Consider the following 23,425-nt stretch of genomic DNA (forward strand, 5'->3'; position numbering starts at 1 on the left):
GCAGCTGACACAGTACATTTAAAAATGGTTTATCTTTTCAAAACTATGCCTTCAAAAACAAGGCAGTCTTTCGTATTTTGTATCACTACCCATATTAACTTTATTTTCCTGTTTATAATCTGCTCTGATCCTATCTTCATCCAGCTCTATCATATCAATCACAGGTTTACCAGCACAGAGTTGAGCCTCAGTATTAATACTAAGAATAAAGTTCCGAGGTTTTTCCTTCTCTAAAGGAACTCCTATGGGTACAATACACTGTACTTCCCATGCTCTATCCCTATACTGCCAAATACTTCCCTGCTGACTGTGAACAGGCATTCAGAAATTAGAGAGTTCTGATTTATTTTCTTCAAAACTCAACATTGTTTGTCCATTTTTGGAAGACCAGCCATCAGACAGATCTCAGCACATGATACTATATCCCAAGCAGGACACTTCAGGATCTGAACAAGATCTACTCTGCATTCTACACCTATGCTACACAGGATTTTTTCCTGCCTTTTTCCTACTCTGTGCAGTAACATGGTTGAAAGAGACAGAGACTGACTGAAAAACAACATCAGAATTCACACACAGAGTTAGGGACAGCTCCAATTGTGCCTAAGAACCTGGCAGATACATGCAGGTACTTTCAGAACAAAGTTTGTTTAACATTAAAAATTAATAATAACTCATGTGCAGATGAATGAAATGGTTAAACCAAACTCTGATGAGAAATTATTTTACTTTAACCCCAGAGGACTCCCACGGCAACCTCTGCTGACTTGCATTGTGTGGTACGGGATTAGACATTTCTCAGTTGGCAAGCATCAAGTGTTAATTAAGCCATAAAAATTGGCAACACTTGTTTCAACATCCTGTGCAGGCATTTCTTTACTGTGAAGGGCTGCTAGCGAGGACTAAGTGTAATAATTGTCCTAAAACAGTCACTATTATATCACATTTTTAAAACAGGAGCATCAAGAACATATCCTGAACCTCTGAAGATGTAGAACTTGTTCCTGTGTGAAATGTCATATTGTCTTGCATTTCTCCAAGTCCATTAACTAACCCAATGAAAATGTTACATCCTGAAATCAAATTCCCCTGATAGACCTGCCCAGCTGTCCGCAGGCTGTTTCACCACTTCCAAATACATGTGAGTGACTTAATACAATAGCAGGGTACCAAGAACTTTGTCTAAGCCAAAGTGTATTTTCCCACTGCCTTGTGCCAAAGGCAGGCTTCAAAGCAAACAAAAGAAAACCTCAAGTATGCCAATTTTGCTTTGCCAGGAAATGAACAGAGCACCCTGTGACTCAGTGAGAGAGGGGCCTGTTGGACTCAGTCCCTCTCTGTTATTTGGCAGCTGACTGTTCATTCTCGGTCTTGGTGACTCAGTTCTCTGCCTAGAAGAGCAATGCTTTCTTGCCTTCAGCCTTGTTCCTGCCTCTTTCTTTAGCCTCTGCAGGCAGGTAGGGGGTTGGACTGGGTGTGGGAAGAAGAATCAGATTCAGTTTCTTAGCCCAAGATGACATATTGTCAGTGGATGCCTCAGTGTGGAAGTAGGTAACAAGAAGATGGACAAACCTGACTAGCACAGAGACTTCGGAAACAACATACACCACACGCTTTCTGTCTGAGACAGATACACTGGCCTGGGCTTCCACTCAATTGCAGGGCATTTCTGATCCATTACTGCCTTATGTACCTCTAAAGCACTCATGATGCACACACTGCTTGTGATAAGTGCATTTGCACTGACAGATTCTTTCCAAGATAATTTCAGAATTATGCAGCAACAACCATTAGTGTGGCCAGTTTGCTGATTGTTGAACTAAATCCTATGGCTACCCTATTCCATTTGTTTACTCTCATTCAGCTGCAGAAAAAGCATCACTGACATATGTCTGAGATTCACTGAGAATTTCTAGTTTATTGATTGTAACTGAATAAGCAGTTCATAAGATTTGCCCTATCACGTGGTGTGAAAGGATTTTTTGGGACAAGTGACAACTCCATCACCTCATCTGTACTTCTGAAAGTGCCACAAAATATGCAAAACACTGATATTCTCATTATTTTGTAAGACCTCTCCCTCATAATATGTCTCAGTAATTACAATAGTCTATTTACTTACAGTTACTAGAGCAGGTGTCACACTTGGCACACATGAATATTCCTTCCTTGTTTCAACAGCTGTAGAGTAAAAACTACATCATAAAAGTAATTATCTACTAAATATGTGCATGTCACATATTCTTCAGCATAGTGTGTACCACTTTCAGAGTTTCACTCTGCATGCAACATGCACCATTAGCTGATCACGATTCCAGGATGTATGAAATAAGGCCTCTTTGGTTGGTTCTGTTTAATTAACTCTGTAATTGAAATGCAACTAATTGAAGTCTACTGAGCATTTAGTTCCTGTTTGTTCCAATATCATCCCTACAGTTAGAGCAGACTCTAACTCACCCTGCACAATCCAACACACAAATCACACCTATAAGTATTGCAAATCTAGTACAAACAACTTGAGTACAATTTTTTTTTCCTTCTCATTCTTGCACAAAACACACTGGCATAGTGCCAAAGTCCAAATTTCCATTAGAAAATAGCACTCCGATTAGTATGATAGCTAAAGTTGGAAGCAGATATTCAATACAATATACAAGTTGGATAATGTTTCCAGAAAATTCTTTATTCAATAGCACTAATGCATCATGATTTAAGAGGGAGAGGCTGAAAGGGATGGTAGGCTCATGATGCAAACTGTTCTCATTAGTGACAGTAAAGATTATGCACATAGGCTGAGAGAAAAAAAAAATCTAACCCATTTGAAACAATTGGAATTAACCTTACACTGAAAAATGAAGCACTGTCTCTGAAGAAAACATGAGCAAATATTTTTCTTTCTTTCAATCAAACCATCTCAATTAGTCTGAAACAGATAATATGTCTAGAACAATATAATTACAAAACAGCACTTCAATCAGCTACTCTCACCTGTTCACCCTTCCTTAGCTATTCAATCCACTTAAAAACTCGCGTCCTTGACCTGACCAGTCTCCTTGGGAGTTCACATTTGATCCCTCTTTCCATCCTCCAGTATTTCACTCCAGGAAGCCACTCACCAACCTGTCAAACAAACACTCTCATTTGTGTCATTTCATCCAAGCCCATCATATTCATTTGTATTCTCACTGACCCCACAAAACCTCAGCATCAGGTTAGGGCAGGAAAAGGACTAGGAGTCAATTTTGCCTGTTATTTATGTTGGTGACTTGTCTGTGAGGACAAGGAGAGACAATAGCCATGTCTATGTCACAGCCACCTAGTTATCATCGCTTTATTTGCTCCTTGCTTAGAAATACCAACACGGCCATTCTGTAAACTACAATTCTTGCCATCATCCTTCTGCTTAGTGTCCCTTCATATCCATAATTCCTCCAGTTATTAACCTCAAGAAAATTAATTCATTTCACTTCAAGTCCCTACTATCTTGGTAGCCATTTTGTACTTCCTCCTGTCTATCAGTTGTGAACGGAATCTCTTCCAAAATTTCTGACTTTTATAGAAAGATCTGCCAGAATCCAGAAAGAATCCCCTGCTAAGTCTCTCCTATTTTTCCCAGTCTCTAATAGTGAGGTTTCTTCTATTCCCTCCTCAATCCTTACCTCTCTTTTGTTTCATATCTTGTCTTTCAGAGGCTCTCATTTCCAGCTCCAGTCCCCATTCCACAGTTATGATCATGCCTCTGCAAATATTCAGCAGCCCTTGAAATATACCAAGACATCTGCATGTAATTATTTTTCCTAAGTCCAAGATTTCTCTCTACTCTGACTTTCATTACCACCAGCACACTGAACACTCAACTCCCTCACTTGGAGTGTTCTGAACCATGGATCGATGATGATGTGAGTTCCCACAAAGAAAGGGGATGGATCTTGGCCTCTGGATTACATCAGAACTGTGCTTTGGCACTTCATCCCCCACCTAGCCAAGCATCCCATTTCACCATCTGTGGACAAGATCTCTGAATGTTTAACAGATGAACTGTTGGATAGTTTCTGACTATATGTGCATACACACACACACACACACATATGTACACTTATTTCACCCATTTGTGTATGTACAGTGTGTGACCTTTGTAAATATCCTGTATATACTTTCACAAACAAGTGTGCACATACACATACTCTCATACATGCATGTACATACACTTAGCTATATCTATCCATCTATCTATTTATCTACCTATGTATATTTGGATCCAGTGAAATGTTCCACTTGTAATATCTTCAGTCCAACTAATTTGAACAAATGCTAAGCAAGCATCTGACAGATCTCTGCTTGAAGCCCTGCAAGACTTTAGCTGGCATGAGCACTTAAATTACAAGAATGTCAACTTGTCTGACCACTTAAAGGTTTGGCTTTCTTTCTTTTAGCAGAAATTATAACTAAAATTACCTTAACAATGACATGAGCTGCAGTAATGTATCGAAAAACTTTAGTGAATCAAACCCTCTAGTTTTCAACCAGATCTATTCTATGATTGTTGTAACTGAATTCCTACAGCCCTCATCTACATTCATTAATTTGAAATATTTTGTGTCTGCATAGTTTAGTAGCTGCTTATGAAGTTGGTCTACAGATCACTTCTCAACTCTCTACTAGCCAATAAATGCTAGAATTTTTCTTTCTAAATATCTGGTATTTGTGGGTTTTTTCTCTCTGTGGACAGCTAAACATAAAATCCAAACTCTCTGTTCTAACCCGACCTATAGATCTGGTAAAGAAAATTATTTTTTTCCCCTTCTAAATGCTTTCCCATATACAATTTAAATCTCCCCAGTGACATTTTCCCTCTACATTTTCCTACATTTAAGTTTCTCATCATAACCTTCAAGGCCATCTTACGTCTGCCTCACTCATGTCTACTTCAGCCTTCATACCTGTCAGCTCCATTTTACATTTTAAGGGACAGCACGCAACACTGCTTCAGCATTTATGATCTCTCTTTCTTGTATGGTTTTATTTGATTCGACATCCCAAGACTTTTTCTCAAGCCACTTACACTTACTTCAGATGATTACAGAACTAAAATCTTTATTTTCAGGCCTCATCTGGATAGTTCCTTACTTTAAGAAATTATTTGCTTACTGTTTCTAGTGTTTACTTTCAGATAAGGCTCTATCAACCAACTAAACCAAGTAAAATAAACAACTCCATGTCTCATATTTAAAAAATCTTGTTTGTTCTGCCTTCACAATTCAGAATCTTGGCACAAGATGGCTTTTTTCATTATGAAAAACACCTACCACCCATGTAGGTGCTATAGAAACAAAGACTTTTCCCTCTTTTTCTACAATGCGTATCAGAAAATCAGTGTCTATGTAAAAATTAGATTCAAACAATAACATGCATTTGTAATCTCTTAAAAAATCAGAGAATAGAAAGATTCAATGTCTTTTTCTCCAGTCACATTCCTAAAATTACAGTTTCAAGGCAGTAAATGAATACAAACCTGAGTTCATGAAATTACAGATGGCTATTTGGCTTAAAGGCATGAACCTCACTTGAGTATTTCAGTGGGGTGAACTTATTTCATTATGAACTCTTCACAGGACAGATAATGCCCTTCCTGAAAAAACAAAGTTTACTTTGGTTGCTTCCTATCAGGAAGAAAGGCGGAGTTTACTAATTCACTGCAACACAGCTACAATCATAAACTGTCTCTCAGATGAGAAGTGATAATGTGGATTTCTAGCCCAAAATGGAGCAATCATGCTGAAACAGTTTTTAACATAAAGTAAGAACAGTAAGCACAAGAGAGCACATGTGTATAAGCACTCCCCTCCCATTCTCACACTGCTAGAACCAAAATAGTTCCCTAAAACAGTTGTGCTGATGACCACACAGTCATTTTAAAAACATCACAACATGACGACGAGTGGGGTTTTTTAACAATGGCAGCATCTTGAACTGCCTCAGGTCAGTGTCCCAGGCCTGACAGTGGCAGAGAAATAATTCCAAGGGACAGAAGCATCTTAATGAATTTTACTGTGCCACTGACAGGTTTCTATGGGAACTCTGCCTTGCCTCTCTGTGTTGGCAGGACAACAGCTGATTACTCCATTATAACTAAACTAGCACTGAATTGCAAAAGCACTTAAGAGAGTCCATTTTCAACTGTGCACTGCAATTAAGATTTTTACTTTATTACCAAAATCCTGTATTTCATGTAACCAGAACACAAGGGTGTAGTGTATGTATAAGAAAAAGGGCAATAAGGCATCTCCCCACCTTTTTAAAAAATGAGGATTCACAGAAGCTTGGCATTGCCAACTTAAACTCAAGTCAGCAGCTCACATTCAGAGAGCTGGCAGAAAATCTGGTGAAAAAGAAAACCTTGTGACAAGAGGTACACAGTAATCCTTCTGGCACACCAGAACCCAGGAGGGTCCTTGCTCCACCAGACTAACCCTGGCCCTCAGACTCAGCTTGCCACTGCTAATAATAATAATGCTAACACTATAGTCTGTATAGCTAAGTGCAACGATGCTGCCCGTTGTACTAGGTGAATTGCTCTTCGTCTCAGACAACTGGAAAAATAAATTTGGAAAAGCAAAAGGATCTGAACACCTGAACTAGAGCTAGAACTTCCTTGAGAACAGCAAAGAAAACTGGATGCATAAGGGCATTTTCTGAGCAATGAGGGGGGGAAAAATTCAAAGTCCTTGCAACTAAGTTAAATTAGAAGTTTTGAAACCTTCAAAACATCTACATAAACCATCTTACCCTTGCTAAGACCCTCTTTCCTACAGTGCCTGATTGCCACATGCCATTTCACATCATCCAAACTAGGTCAAAACCCATCACTCTCTGCACTTCAACTTCATCATATGCTTGTAAGAGAGAAGGTTTGACTGTCATGCAAAAGATCCAATTAAAAGCCTCAGTCAAAAAGATCTATTAATAGTCTGCCTGAACAAATGTGACCTGTGCTGACACCCATCACACTGTGCTATGATTGTCTGCAGATGGAAATAGTAACAGAATTTTAATATATATATATAATTTGCCATTTTCTCACCTCTATCTCTGTTATAATGCTGGAAATCCAAAAGACAGCAAAACTACATTTCATATAAAACAGATGAGTCCCGGCAGACCTAATCCAGAATGTCCATTTTAAGAGAAAAACTAATAACTGACAATGATTTTAGAAGGCTATAGAAGCCAGGCCTCTATAAACAAAAAGCATAATCCCATTACAGCTGACGCCTCCTTGAGACAAACAAGGTCCATTACAATGTTGGCTTGAGATCAAAGAGCTAACAGCTTCCCATATCCCTAAACATAAAGTCTGTCAGAAAAAAAACTGCCTTTGTGTCTGCTTTTGGACAAGCCAACCCTCCTGAATCTATATTCCAATAATCGGTTCCTGCTTTAATGGAATTCTTGGATTCTATTTTTAGCCTGACAGAAAGGAAAAGATGCTTGGTTTGGAAGCACATGCACAGAAGGCAAGGTTACCCTCTGCACAAAGCTTTTGTAGTAGGCTCAACTGTCCACACCATTAGAATCTCCTATTTCAGGCCTTTCCATTTCAGTTCTAACTGAAGGCATGATTAGGTTATATTTTTATAGCAATGATTTTTATTGGCATGAAAAAGAAATTGCAGTAGATGCACACAGAATATGGGGAAAGCATGGCTGCAAGGGGAGAAGAGGAAGAGATCCAACTCCTGTGGTTTATTGTATGTACTGGTTCCCAAACATGGGACAGAGTTCCCAGCCAGTAAGTCATGAAAAATCAATCGCTACACAAGCAACCAAATTCCAACACATTCCACAAAATGCCTAGGGACTGGATAAATTTCTCAAAATACACAAAATATAAGTATTTCCTATCCATACTAGCCTCATGCAGAGGAGCTAGAAAGGCATTACTTTGTCCCATTCAAAAAGAAGGGCCTTGAGAGCCTGGGATACCTGATGCTTTGGGGCCTATTTCCCTGACTGTAAGGGAAGGGGTGGGGAAGCTGAAGGAGCAAAGCTTCCCACACTAAGGCAAAAATAAAATTATTTTAAAACAGAGTAGATTTGGAAAGAAGGGTTGGGATAAAAGGGACAAACTTTGCCAGAAAAGGACATACCAATATTAATGAGTTCCAAAATCATAAAAGCGTCAGAAATTAAATGAGAAATTTTGAAGTAGATTCTCATTAACAGCAAAGCGCCAAACAAAAGTAGCCTACAAAACAACCACAGAAGTCCCTTTCTCACAGTACAATTCCGTTTTCAGACTTCTTGCTACTTTCCCTTAAAAGATAATTTCCCAAAAGAATTTCCACAGGATTACCATTTAATTTACATCTAATGCCTGTAAATTAGCAAAAGAGAAAATGGTTCATATTTAAGAGAGATGCAAGAGAATCCCTAGACTACCACAAATCTCTAAGAACCCCTTTTTCCCTCATCCCCTGCACAAGTATCTTGGCTCTCTTAAGTAACCAGATAATCCTTCCTGTTTTAAGGAGTCAATTTTAAAACCTACATTTACTTGCTTAGTACAAATGAGCCCAAAATGTAGTCTTAAAAAAAAAAAAATCACACTATACAGACAAGGTGTACATCTTTTTGGGAGGGTGAATGATACCACGTTTTTAAGCAGCTTGATTTTTAACCTCTAAACACATTAACATTACACTGACTTGTGCCACATAACAACTTATATATATAAGATGAACAAGCAGACATCCTTTATCATCAAGTAATCTGAATTTCAGTCTTTGTAATGAAAGATTGTTGGTTATGTAGGCACATGCCCTGATAGTCACACAGCAAACGACAGTAGAAATATCAGCTGGCTATCCAACAGTCAAGGTAGGAGGTAAAGTAAGAAGTAACAGAACACTTGATGTATTGGCAAATTGCCTGATGTGCTGGAGAAAGGTCCGGACAAAGAGATGATATTCGGTACTTTGAATTTCATCACAGAATATCACATGTGAACATATGCCATATACCAAGCACCTCTGAGATATTCTCCTGCTAAAGTACTAAGTACATTTTACAACATTAAGGAATTACAAGAAATTATTATATGCTCAATAATATGATAGCAGTATGGAATTTACATGTAAATCACTTAATTCACATTTACATGTACCTCAGAGCACATAAATGCTTATTGTGACTCAGGTGAAGCAGAGCATTGATACTGTTTGAAGCAATTATCCAGAACAAACAGCACTACAGCCTGACACAAATGTAAACACAATGATAATATTAAGTGTGCTCTTTTATACATGAGAGCTATTACTATAAGTAGACCACAGCAAATTAGGTTTGCCTGATTAAGGAGCAGATCCAGGTAGGAAAGGAAAAGTCATGTGTTCCTGAAAAATGTAATAGTGACTTTCAGAATACTACTGCTTAGTATTAACTATGTCAACTAAAAAGAATAGCCTTCTCAAAATAGTCATTCTGTCTGTCATAACTTGCAGTTCAATGCTCTCCAGGAAGAAAAATTAGCAAAGTAGACATTCGCTGAGTCTGACTAATAAAGAGATACTGCAGTAGGAATATCTATTGTCAGATAACATGACACTTCCTAAAACAAGGACATTGAGTTCTCATCTGGTAGTGACAATGCTGAAAAACTAATGCTAACACAACTATATGTTGATTTGTTATACTTATTTTCAGTTTAACTTTGTACTTTACAAACTTTTGGGCTGTGCACACACTAGAGATGGTATCTGCATTTGACAGAGAGTCCATAGCTAGAACTAAACCAGTTTAGTTGCTTTAATTCTGCTGTACATAAAGCATAATTTGTCACACAGATGCAAATTAACAGTCCATTCTCAAGCTCAGTGATGCCTTTAGTATCTCCAGATGAGGTTCAGACGCATGCAAATCAGACAGGGGGGAGATAAGAAAGAGCATATACCAGAGCAGTTACAAGAAGATGCATTAAGAAAATTTTTATACTAGTCTGCTGTTTGTCCTTGATGGAGACATTCCAGAAACTAGCTCCTCTTGAGATGAGAAGTGCAGATTTTGCAGGTGGAGCAGTCTGCACCAACACCCTCCCACCCAGACACATCCATCTTGCATTGACAGCCCTGCACAAGATAAAAAGCAGGATTATGCACACTTTGTGGTTGGCCAGAAGAGTGAGATGCTGCAGGAAGTAATTCTGGCAACTCTGTAAATAAGCTTCTCTCTCTGACTAAGAATAACCTCAATGGAGCCATGTGGCATGGCTGCATTGAGAAGGAAATAGCAATGCAGCCTCCTAAACTGTGGTCATAACGAAATTCTACCACACTCTGCTCTCAAAAATACAGCTGTACCCTTCCCCTCTGTAAGTCAACCATATTGTCATCAAATCTTTGCCAAATAAAAAAGCTCTGGCAAGGAAGGTGCAGTTAAAGACGTTCTAGTATAGCAGGAGTGTCTTTGGATGGAAAAATCAGTGCTCTGGATCTCACCAGACCAGGGTAGTTAAAAAACACCATGTATCAACATACTTGGGGTCACATTTTACAGACTTTTTTCAGCAGACGAGATGTATTTCCAACTAAAATAATAGAGGTCTTATCATTGTGGCAAATGAAACAGACCCAATGGGTTTTTATTTATGTAAATGAAGTTACTTCTGACAATAAATACATTCATCTGCACACCTCACTTAGGCAACAGAAACCAGCATTAGGCACACATACATGCATTACCATTTATATCCACACATTCTGCTAAAAAAGAAATCAAGTGTATTCTAATCACATGCAAGGACAATAAAAAAGGGTACTGAAGCAAATCTTATTTCTCTGCTTATTAAACTTCAGTGGAATTTTAATGTGAAATATGCCTGTCATGTTGAGATATTGCCTGTGTGATGTTTTCATAGAACAGCAATACTGCATTTCCTGGATCAGAATTCTCTCTCTCCTTGTGGCACTGCAGGGTGCACACTGAGATCCCATGGCTGCTTCCGAACATCTACCTGCACCAACAAATCCTTCTAAATGCTTGAATTCTTTTCTGTCCATGAAGATTTAAATTATTTACAACTCCCAAACACACACACACACAAGGACTCCTCCTATTGGCACAGATAGATACATCATCAGTAAGTGGTGACAAGTCATGTGAAAGCTTAATATTTCAGTCTTAAATGTTGGTACCAAGGGGAAGAGCTATAAAGAGGAACAAGTTCTTAATATTTAAGTTTAATAATGCAAATCTGGAAAATGTTGAAAGAGATTATCAAGATTACAGAATAAATTATTCAGGTAAAACAAATTATTCAGGTGAATTATTCAGATAAAACAAAAGCTGAATCTGAACACAGTTTAATAAATCAAATTATAGCAAAATGATGCAAAATGAACAATGATAGAGACATACGCAATGAGTATAAATGGCTAAATTTCAAATAGCACTGTTTAAAAAATTGCATCACTCCTGTGATAAAGAATAATGCTTCAGAGCAGGCATTATGTTTTCATAAAATGCTGTAGAGCTGCATGTTCCCAAAATTATAAAAAAGCATTCTTAAAAAAAATTCCCTTATAAATTTTTTTTTTTCCTAGGCACAGTGGACTGATGTTCATTTAGCTTTTGCAAATGGAAAACCTAAATGTTAAGGACAGTATGTAGACCCTCTGTCTTGACTGAGGATATAATCTATGCTGTAGGAGTACGTTATCACCACAGGGGATGTCTTTAGCCTGACTCCACAGTTTAAAATCAAAATGAGGCTAAAAAAGGCCTGCCAGAAAGTAAACTAGGACATTAATAACAGGAGTTGACACTTGATTAATTAACTGATTTCAACTTTTAAGAATGGGAAAGCTGAGAATGAATGCTAGGGAACAGCCAGTTGTCATTGTGGCAAACACAGCACAGTAAAAGATTAGAGGAAAAGACAGAGAAGGAAGAACCTATATTAAATCTCAGCTCTGTGAAGACTTTGTTTATCTCTTTGAGGAGCCTAAATTTAGACTGCAGTAAGCATGCCCCTTAGTATTAAATTTTGTGGAAAGATGAATAAATATTGAAACGCAAAGTAAATAATTCTCTCAATTTTCTCTTGCTCCTTTCTCTCTCCAGTTTAATAAAGCCAAAGCAAAAATTTACATATGACCCATGACACCAGTGCTCAGAGGGAGTCAAATGAAGATGTTATTGTATTTGTCTACATATAAATGAGAGACTGATGACCCTACTGTGGTTTTGAAAAGCATAGAAGAAATATTCTAAAGCAGAAGTGTAACAGATTAAAACAAAGAGCAGGCATCTTTCATGGCAACACGCATAGAAGGAATATAGAGATCACCAAATCATAGAATATCTTGAGTTGGCAGGGATCCAGTCAGGATCATTGAGTCCAATTCCCGGCCCTGCACAAAACACTCCAAGAGTCACACCATATGCCTAAGAGCATTGTCCATACACTTCTTGAACTCTGTCCGGCTGGTCCTGTGACCACTGCTCAGGGAAGCCTTTCCAGTGCTCAACCACCCTGGGGGTAAAAAAACCTTTCCTGATGTCCTCCTCTGACTCAGAAAGCCATGAAACCTGGAAATCTGTATTTTTTATAAGCTTCCTGCATTTTTCTTTTAGATTTCTATGTATAATAGCAATGCAGGAACCACCACACCATGCATTCTTGGGTAACATTGCACACTGCAGCTTTGTATCATATCTCTGTAAATATGTGACAGCACAAAACCTCCGAATCCTCACTGTACAACCATTAGTAGTTACATTTAAATTATGTTTCTTCCTTGATGATGTGAACATCACTTAAGGCAGGGTCAGATGTTTTACTGGAGAAACATGATGTGTATTGTCTCTCTTCCATCTCCTCTTAAAGGAGGTATTATATTGGGTTATATTATATTCTTTTACAAATCTACATGTCCTCTGCTCTCACTTCAAATTGCTCTTATTTCCCCACAAGAAATGGAACATACAAACAGAGCTGCTAAATGGCCTATAACTTCTCAATTCCCCCATATTATTCTCTTTATAATACATGCGTGCCTGCTTGTTTTCTGCTCCCATACGCTTCTGGGTGAGCTCATAATTGAACCACAGCTGATCTCTTATTATCTTCCATAGAAAAATGAGAACACAATTCCTTTAAGAAAATATAAATTCTCTTAAATTCTTTTCCCTCTAAAGGAATTTTTAATATCTAGATTTTTTTACTCTGCATATGGAAACAGGCCCTGTATCAGCTCATGTTTAGAAACTTGGATAAAACAAGAAAGCTTTTGCGAGCATTGTCAAGATACTTTTTATCTTTTTAAATACTGTGGCTTGAAGACATTGATTTTCCTCTGTTGTCAGCAATCACTTCCATTTTGAGTAGGATGTTGGACCAGATAACCTCCTGAAGTTTCCTTTACAGCTTAAATTATCTTATGATATCATGAACTAGGAGTCTATTTCATCAAAGTCCAGCATGGCAATGGAGAGTAATTTTTTTAATTAGAAATTTTTCATTTTAGCATCTTTTACTTCTCCACCTAAGTTTCTGTGCAACATAAACCAGAAACATATTACAAAATAGGTGGTCTTTTATAAGATGCCTGGGTTAAAATTAAAACACAAACATGATCTCAATACAAATGTGGAACAAGGAAAAAATAATGTCTTACTCCTCCAAAAGTGTTGCCCAAATTACAGTTCCACACTGGTCACTGTGAAGAAAATTCGTCTTTCTCCAGTCAAAACCAGCACACACAGTTATGTGGGCTTTTTTAAATGGAGAATAGTATTTGCCTGTAGAAATAAAAAAGCACACCAAGGGCTTAAAGAAAGTACCAAATAATTTAGTGGGTAGTAATGAAATAATATGTGAAGAATTCTGCTGCACAACACTTTTGAGCAATCTGACACATTAAAAATTAATTGGGAGGACATTTTTGTAAATAAATCTTCTGTTAAATTGTATCAGTTAGGAACTTCAGTTCAACCACTCACAGATTACTACATTTTTTGACACAACTTGGTTATGAAGCTTTGGAAACACTATACGCAAAATTATTGCTAATATCACATGGATTTTCTGAAAAATAAAGTAAAAATTACTTCAATAAGGGCTCTAAGAGTGGAATAAATATGCTTCTTCAAAAACAAAACCAAAGCAAATTAAACATCAATCTTCCAACAAAACTTAAAAGCAGACTTAAATATAAAATGCACTTACAGTGTTGGCAAGTTCTAAGTAGCTTCCTCCAACAGAGTTGCTAAAATTTGAGGCCTGAGCTAGAAATCTTTGCAGAGCAGCCTGTTGAGTCACATTATTTCTACCATACTCCAACACCTTTTGTAGCATAAAATGACTGTGGAGGTCCGGACTCTGAAGGTCTCTTGCTCCTGAATCATATTCCCAGCTTTCTCTGGCTCCTGATACAGCACCTAAAATGCAGAAAAGGAAAAACATTCTAGTATGGAATGTCTAGTTCTGTGTACAAAAAAAATACAGAATCTCTCAAGTTGGAAGGCATCCATGAGGATCACTGAGTTCAACTCTCTGGTCCTCACAGGACTGCCTAAACCTAAACTATGTGAGTAAGAGGATCATCCAGGTGGTCCTTGAATTCTGCCAGGCTTAGTGCTGTGACCACCTCCCTGGGAAGCCTGTTCCAGTGACCAGCCATCATTCCAAAATGAATGGCTTTCAATCATTCCTCTCCCTGACATCCAGTCTGAACTTTCCATGATGCAGCTTCATTCCCTTTCCTCATGTCCTGTCACTGCTCACCAGAGAGAGGAAATCAGCACCTCTGGTGTCACCCCTCAGCATTCTCTTCTCCAAGCTGAGCAAATCCAGTGACCTCAGCTGCTCCTTGAGATCTTTCACAATCTTGATCTCCCTCCTGTGTACAGACTCCCATAGTTTGATGCCTTTCATGTACTGAGAAATTACAAAAAATGCACACAGTAGTCAAGGTGGAGCAGCTACAACACAGTGCAGATTAGGACCACCACCTTCCTTGACTGTCTAATGATGCTGATACACCCCAGGACCCAGCCCTTTTGGCTGCCAGGGCACTCTGCTGACATAGAAATAACCCTGATCATCATTCCAGAAAGAAAAAGAAACAAAACCTCTACTGCCATTACTGCCCATCTTTTGTGTGCTGATAATATCAGGGAAAAAAAGGAGTAAAATTTCCAGTGCATAGGTGAATTAATAAATTACAAGATTCAGAAGGAAAACTAAAAGCATTTGCATATGTTATTTAGTGCACTGCAAAACCAGTGTTGTTTAGAACAGCTAAGACTGAGAAATGAGTACCTGACATCAAATTGAAAAGCAGCAGAGATCAAAGAGCAAAAGAGGAAAAACATTAACTTTTTGTTCACTGAATGCCAACAAATAAGGTATCTTTTAGCTGTATAGTTATAGTTTTTATGTTACCACTGCCTTTTTTATTATCACAGGATTACTTGTTTCAATTCAAGTGCCAGACATATCAATCACAAGATGTTTCATTACAAATCAATGCAAGCATATGATCTGGTGGCAAGTGACAAACAATAATGCTTTGAGAAAGCTTCTGTATCATGAAGTTGTAGGGTTCCTGTTTCTCCATGAACAATCCTTCCAATTCCCTATGCACAGAGCTGGGGTTAAACCATAAAACAAGTAGAAGAAAAATTTCTAGTTTTGTCAGTAACTATTTCACCCCTGGCTGCTTCTGATTCCCTTACAAATGTCCCACTCCTATTAAAACTTTGTTAAGTTTTCGATTCAACCATTTCCCATGGCAAAACAATCCAGAGTAGGCACTAGGTTATTTAATAACCCTGGGCAGTACTGTAAAATTTCATCTATAGTGTAATGAAGATTAAAAACAAATAAATGACTGTCCAAGCATACACTCTGGTTAATACAAAAGTCAGAATAGAATCCAGAGCTACAGACTAGATCAAAACTCGAAATCGAATACGCAAACATCAAACCATAAGTAGTTACCTGTAAGGCCATCCTATTATTTTAAAAGCTTTTCCTTTTTTGAGCTGGTTTTCTCTCTCAAGTATTAATCAGCATTCTAAGGAAGTGTTTACTAATCAGTGGTTATTACTTACTCAGTACATTACCAGGCAAAACCAATAAACTACATAATGAACTATTAGGAGAATGTCTCCCCCTCGCCAAGCAAAGTTTGAGATGCAAAAGTACAAGTGGAAAACCAGCCAGAAGGGCTACAAGGCAGCAATTAATCTGTTGTTTCAGGTCAATACTCTAAGATCCTGTAAAGCTGTTATGGATGAAAAGCAGACTTAGTAAACCTGGAGTTGGTTTCCCTGTCTTTGTGCAATGCAAATATTCTAGTCTTGAAACATCGAAATAGAAAATAAGCCATAATATTTACATTTTATACCAATATAATTATCTTGATTGGTAGAAGGAGATTAAAGATTATTTCAATGACTTTCACACCAAGAGCATGCACCACTGTACTTCATCTGGCTACACGTGGCAGTCTTTCCAACAGACTTGCACTGAGATACCAGTACCAGCAATATTTTATAGAGCAGGCAGGGCACTGTGGCTGTGCGCAACATTGTGTTTCTCTGCCCTCGTGTGGCTGCAGTACACCACAGAGCAAAAAAATCAGCAGCTCACAGACCTGAAGCCGCTGAAATGTCTCAGGCATCCAAGGGCAGCAGAGGATCAGTTCTGCCACTTCCCAGGCCTGCCAAAAGCAGGTGAAACAACCCTCTCTGGGCAAGCAGAGCCACAGAATTAAGAGAACTGGCTGTATCACATGGATACACATTTTTCCACAGAGCTAAATATGGCACATGTTTCTACAGAGAATATGCACTACATTTCTATTACTCAAAAACCACTGCTCTGCAAAAGAGCTTCTACGTTCATGCAATTAAGAACAGCAGTTCTGCTGAAGGACCCAAGTGGCTTTCACAGATTGCACCATCTGCTATCAGACTGAACATTCAGCTGGCACAGAAGTCACCTGTCAGTTATAGATGGATCAGGAAATACTGGGGTTTTATTACTACATTATGACTGTATCTTTAACCCAAGTTTTCTTAAAAGTTCATGTCAATACTCCTAATTTAAAATATACATACTAAAAATGGAAGGGGAGATGACTGGAAGGCATTTCCAGTATTTTATTTTATTTTGGGCTTAACCCTAGTCACAGAATCACAGAAGTTCAAGACTGGAAGAGACCTATAAGATCATCAAGTCCAGCCGATGTTCTAACTGTTCAACTAGATCATGGCAGCAAGTCCCTAAATTTGCCCACTGTTTTCCCAACAGATTCCAGAACTCTGGCTATTAAAATGCTGTCCTGGATCATGCATCTCTCAAATCTCAGCTTTGCAGGGAAACTCTGGAGTCAAAACTGAGATTTCACTTGTAACTGAAAATTTAACCAGGAATTAACAGACAACTCTTGTATCTTGCTGTAATTAACATACAATTCCTCCTCTGATAATACTAATAAAAAATAAGGAAACCTTAGGCATGATGGCTGATAGCTGACCTATAGGTAATAAATCTGTGTTCCAGATTAGTCTTTGCAGAACAACATAGATCCCACCATAACTTTTCCCTGTTCAGCTACACTTAGAATAACAAGAAGCATGAAATTCCTGTATGAAGTGAAACAAAATTATCATGAAAATTCCCAGGTAATAAGCATGCTGGGAAGTTGATGTTACTACAAAGATTAGACAGAAAAAAAACCATAAATAAATAAATAAATTCATTGCACAATATTTGTATTAGACAAGTAATGTAAGAGCACATAATTGTTTTCAAATTACATAAGTAACACTATAATTCCAAAGTAAGGAAGTTAAAGCAACACTGTCTGGAGTGAATGAATATATAGAGTATTAAAGAATAACAAAGGACAGTTTAGTTTGATGGCACACGAAAGATTCCATAATAATATAAATTTACATAAAATTTCAGTTTGTGAATTGTACCAAAACTGTTTAAAACAGTCAAGTTGGCTCACAAACACCACTCTGAATACTGTACCCTGCCCACCTGCACTGAGAATTCCTGCTATCTAAATCTTCCTTTATGACCTGCAAAGCTCTCTGGTCTGTGTTCTGGAACCACCTTGCCACTCTGATCTGAAAGAAAATGGCATTTCATCTTATGTTCCAGCAGTTAACCTTCTGCCCAGGTGGCTTGTATTCTGCAGCAAAGAAACACATGCCTGCCAAAAATACAAGCCAGAATTTTTGGTTTGATAAAGGCTAATTTTACCAGGCTATGCAGGTGAACCAAGCATTGTGTGGTTCCTTCATTGCTCACAAGCTAGAAAAGATAAACCATCAGGATGGTAGGACACTGAAGATGTATTTGTTTCTGAGAGGACCTGGGGTATCAGGAAAAGTGAGGCACTGTAAAATTAGCTCTGCATCAAGTTCTGAAATGAGTCTGACTTGTGAATGGAGAACATGAAGACAGCTGACAACCTAAGTAGTCAACCAGCTCCTTGGTCACACAGATTCACCTCACACAGTGAGGAGTCTGATTACTGTTTTCCATGAGGTAGCCATGACATTTAGCTAATTAAAATTTTATGCATTATATTACCAAAAGAATGGCTATTTTTCAGTGGTGGGTTTTTTTTTTTTTTTGCTCATCTTTCATTCAATAGTTAAATTATGATAACCTATCACAAAGAGTTGGAATATTGAATTATTATTATTCAGTGAAGGCAACAGGGAGATTAGGGAAAAGCGCTAGCCATTTCAGAGCTCGCTGCCAACTTCAGTAATAATAGTTCTGGAGGCAAGAGCACTGAATGAAGGGGAAATATACAAAATTAACAAAGAACTGTCATTTTGCACTTGCTAGTCAAGTCAGAGCCTCGAGGAGTAGGTCTAGCTATAAAAAATGCAGGCTGTTCAGGAAGCCGAGAAGAATGATAGTAAATCTTTGGACATTCAAGAAGAATGAGAGTAAATCTTTGAACATTCAAGTCTCCCAAGCGGACGGAAACATAACAAAACCCAAATTAACTTTAAAGAAAATTTAGGAACTGCATAAGCTCCAATTGCTCAAGCAACACATCAAATATAGTAAATCAAAAGGACTGAAAAGAAGCTATGTTCTCATAAAGGGATCAACTTTATTCTAATCCAATCTGATTAGGAAAGTGAAAATAATAGTAATATTTGGAGTTTATCACAATTATTTCCACTGTTTTCTACAAAACACTTCCATATAGGGATCAAAGGCCAAAGGTTCTGGCTTCAGCTGGTAGCCTGACAACTCATGTAACTGTTTCCTATTTAACAGGAATCACTCTTTAAAACTTATTTATTATTTTGCATCAGATGATAAAACAATATGAATGACACCTATGAATGGCACAGCAACAGAATGATGATGATAGTAACTGGTCCTCACATGCACAGCTGGGTGAGAGTGTTTATTAAATACAGAAAGCTATTTGTACATCCATTAAAAGTGCTAGGAGAATTCAGGGAGGGAAGGAATGTATTCCCAATGCAGCATTCAGTCCTAGAGACACTTCACATTAGAATTTTTTGCAACACTTGTCCAATGACCAAGAAGGAAATAATTGATGTGGGCAAAGCAGTTACGGGAAATGCAGAATCTCAAGGCAAAGTCTGTAGGATCATTGTCTAAATTTTTTTCCTCCTACCATACTTTTTTTCTGCTTTGATGAGCACTGCACAGAACATACAATGTTAAGCTGTGTTATTTCAGTCCTTTTCTCATTAGTCTTGGGAGTGAGGATAACAAGCTCCAAGGGAAGGAAACCACAGCTACACCCTACACTGACTATAACTAACATAACTTACTTATGGGAGAAATCTCTTTTATGAAATTAGATCTAAGAGGAAAACTGAACCACACTGATAATTTCTGCTTTAAAAGATTGCTGTCAGCTCACACGTCATCATCCTTTTGTCCCTGAACTACAAGTTCACACATTTGCACTTTCTACTGGTATATTTTGCAAAATTATCACAAAACCTCAACTGTATTTCAGGTTCGGTGAAATACCCCTAACACTGATACATTCAAAATTCAGGAATTCTCCAATTTTGTGCTGCCCACCCAACTCACTACAGGATATCATTATAGCATAAATTTCAGAAAAACTTAAATGCACATTAAAAAAATTGGTACAGTCTGCAACATAAGAAGCACTCTTACTTACTAGAGTAACACTATCTCTTTTTTTAGGCTTTTGGATTTTAATTTTTTACATTCCCAGACATTTTTTTCTAAGCAGATTTCTATCACTTACAAAAACTATGTCAAATCTTAAGAAAAATAAATCAAACAGCTACATGAAAATTAGGATAGATAAGTGAATAAGCTTGCCAAGAGCAAAACCATAAAGTAGGCAAGGTAATTCATAAAGCCTTGAGAAGGTAAAACACAGAGACATAACTAGTTAAAGACGAAGTTTCTCTCACTATAATTTCCCAGTCACTCAACACAGCTTTTGGATGAAGAAACTGGATTTGTTAAATCAGTAGTCCAAACCATATATATTAACAAATGTGTGTGGAATTTTCATCAATTTGCCTTCTTCAAATTTATTTCAGTTACTGGAGAAATGTATCTATGTAAACTATCATGATTTCGGTACTTTCCAGCAGACTGGCATTGGCCATATAGGAAATAGTTACATAGAAAACAAAATAAAAGTACACTATCGATAACATCTTCATATACCCGTCCTTGACTCTGAGATCATTCAAGACTATCCTTGAGGCCAGATAACCATTTGCTCTATTCAGACATAAGAAACAGAGGAGGGGACAGCTCCTCAGCAAGGACATGACTTCTAGAAACCAAGGTCTGCTAGTACCCAGTATTGTTTAAGCACCTTAACTAAATTTTGCCAGAACTATGCTGGCTAACAACTGCATTGTACTCAGGAACTCAATCTAGAATTTAATTTGAATTTTCTATTAAGGCAGAAAACAATCTTTTTTTCCCCCTGAAAATTAATGATCTCTAGTAAAGAGGGAAGTATACAGTATATAGGAAAAAGAGTACATAAAACCTGAAGTCATACAGAAGCTAGAGGAATTTGAGCCTACCTTTCAGGTACAGTATTTGTACCATATGCATTGTACTTCTAAAAAAAGTTGTCTTTCCTTACCTGGAAATTTATAGGTGAATAACCAGCTTCCTCCCTGAACACTTTCCACTCAAGACAACCTCACTTTAGATCTGACTTAAATACATATGTATCCAAGCAAACAAATCCAGAGTTTGTTGCCTGTCAGTTTCATTTTGTTCCTTTTTCATGAACCTTAGTATGTCAGAGCCACATTGAAAGCAGGCATATGAAGATCACATCACAGAAGTCAGGAGAGATAAAGCAGAAATGTGCTGAGAGGCAGCCCTTGATTTACAAAAGCTGAAGTGTAGTATATGTGACAGTGCTCATCTTGTGCCAAATGAAGCATGATTTCTATGAAAACCCCAGCAGCCTTTCAGTTTCTCAAGCTGATCACAGTTTGCATGGAAAGCATAAACTGGGACAAAACTGAGGAATGGTGTTGTAATCCAGTTCCAAACCATGTGGCAAGCACAAACCACAGCTCCATGTGTTACCACTGGAGCTGACCAGGAGCACAATCAGCAGTGCCCTGAACAAGCCTGACCTGTGGCGCTCTGCAGAGCCAGTCGGGGCCAGCCCTTCTATCGACTCTGGGAAACAGCAGCTCTCAGGAACAGCAGCTTTCCCCAGTTCTACCTACTCAGCTGCCTGTCCTTCCACTCTCCTCTCAAAATGTTAAGGTGTATGGTAATTTCAAGGGCATTTGGTGTCAAAGCGTCAAACACACTGAATTCCTGTAACTTTTATGGAAGGCACAGAGGCGACTGACTCTTGCTAGTGCTTCTACTGGGGAAGGTAGCACAATGCAATGCTCAACCTTGACTGGATACAATGGGGGGAGGGGGGGCGGGGGGGAGAGAGGAAAAACCCCTGCATGGAAGGAAGGAAACTTCAGGAAAGCAAGAAGAGTTTGTTCCTCATACAATGGAAGGGCAAGATGTGATACTCCAGGTGGCAGGCCATGGTGAACACTAAAGACTTGCACGTGTTCAGAGGCTCAGTCTGGCAAGACAGGGGTAGAGGGAGTGAAGCCATGTGTGTGTGAGCCAGTGCAACTATCTCTAATTCTAAATCCCTGAACTGAAATTTAATATGCAAGCATTGTTACATGATCACTCAGACTCTACAATCTTCTCTAATAATTTTCTTCTCACTGTGCTAAGGGACAGAATTATCATTTAACAATAAAGTCTTGTCTAATACAGATTAGCTGTTCTTACATTTTACAAATATTCAAACCAGAAGAAAGATTCAACCCAGTTTGCTTTTGTATCAGACACCAGGAATCCCTGCAGGGATCACTTCTATCCTGTAAAGTTTCCCTGGTGTTTAATGCATACTATATATTATGATTTTAGTAAGATTCATCAGCTGTCAATTATAAACCTCCAGAAATTCAGGTTCATTTGTAAGGATGCTCATGGAACTTAAATTCTCTGTTTATTAAAGAAAAGAAAAGTTACCTATATTCTGCTGCTTTGCACAAAGACAGTGGTATCAAAAGATTATTTAAATGTAATAAACTAAACCACTTACAGTTAACAGAAGTTTGTATGCATTTAAATTTGGCAGAAACTCAAAGCTTTTCTAGTTAAACATATCTAAGGGTGAAACTTTGCTTATAAACTTCAAGAAAATCTGCAGCATGCCTTTGTGTCCATATGAGCTCTGTAGTTTTTAATTAAATACAGCATAAATAAATGTAATCAGTGCATCAGTTTCTCAAAAGCAATTTATTTGCAGTAAGATAAAACATGGAATTAATGTAAAACAAAAATAATATTTTTTCAGTCCCACTGGTCTGCCTCTCCTATTTACCCATAAGCTTAATTTAAGGCTGAGTTCCTACCATTCCTTTGATTATTTCTCATGCTTGATCCACTATGCAAATAAATTATCATAGCAAGTTTTCAGGGGACTTATTTTCAGTAAAGAAAGGGGAATTGGCTATGAATTAATTCCTAAGTACTAACCTACAGCCAAAAATTGGTAAAGGACTCTTATATTCATGACTGTTTATCTAGAATATGAAATGAGATCAATAAATACATGCAGTTACAGGAAACCAAGAATTTACTAATAAATAGTGCCATTTCTTGTTCATCTGCCATGTCAATTGGTGCTAGAAATAGGCAATTTTTTATCAAGGGGAAAAAATGGCCATTTGCTCCTTGCAAAGAACTTGACAGATCTATACAATGCATAATACAGATAATTCTAATGCTAGCTTTTATAAAAGACATACAAAGCTATACAACACTGAAAAGGCTAACACAAGCCACAACTGTTCA

General features: G+C 37.8%; 1 protein-coding gene across 1 annotated transcript in view; it reads right to left on the minus strand.

Moving 5' to 3' along the window:
- Positions 1 to 23,425, minus strand: part of MCC (MCC regulator of WNT signaling pathway) — a 184,528-nt gene that overhangs the window by 140,655 nt on the left and 20,448 nt on the right. Inside the window, exon 4 of the mRNA XM_063180405.1 lies at positions 14,225 to 14,436. Within this exon, the coding sequence (XP_063036475.1) occupies positions 14,225 to 14,436 (212 nt within the window). The remainder of the gene's footprint in view (positions 1 to 14,224; positions 14,437 to 23,425) is intronic.

Source organism: Melospiza melodia, chromosome Z (assembly GCF_035770615.1).
Source record: "Melospiza melodia melodia isolate bMelMel2 chromosome Z, bMelMel2.pri, whole genome shotgun sequence".
Taxonomy (NCBI): Eukaryota; Metazoa; Chordata; class Aves; order Passeriformes; family Passerellidae; genus Melospiza; species Melospiza melodia.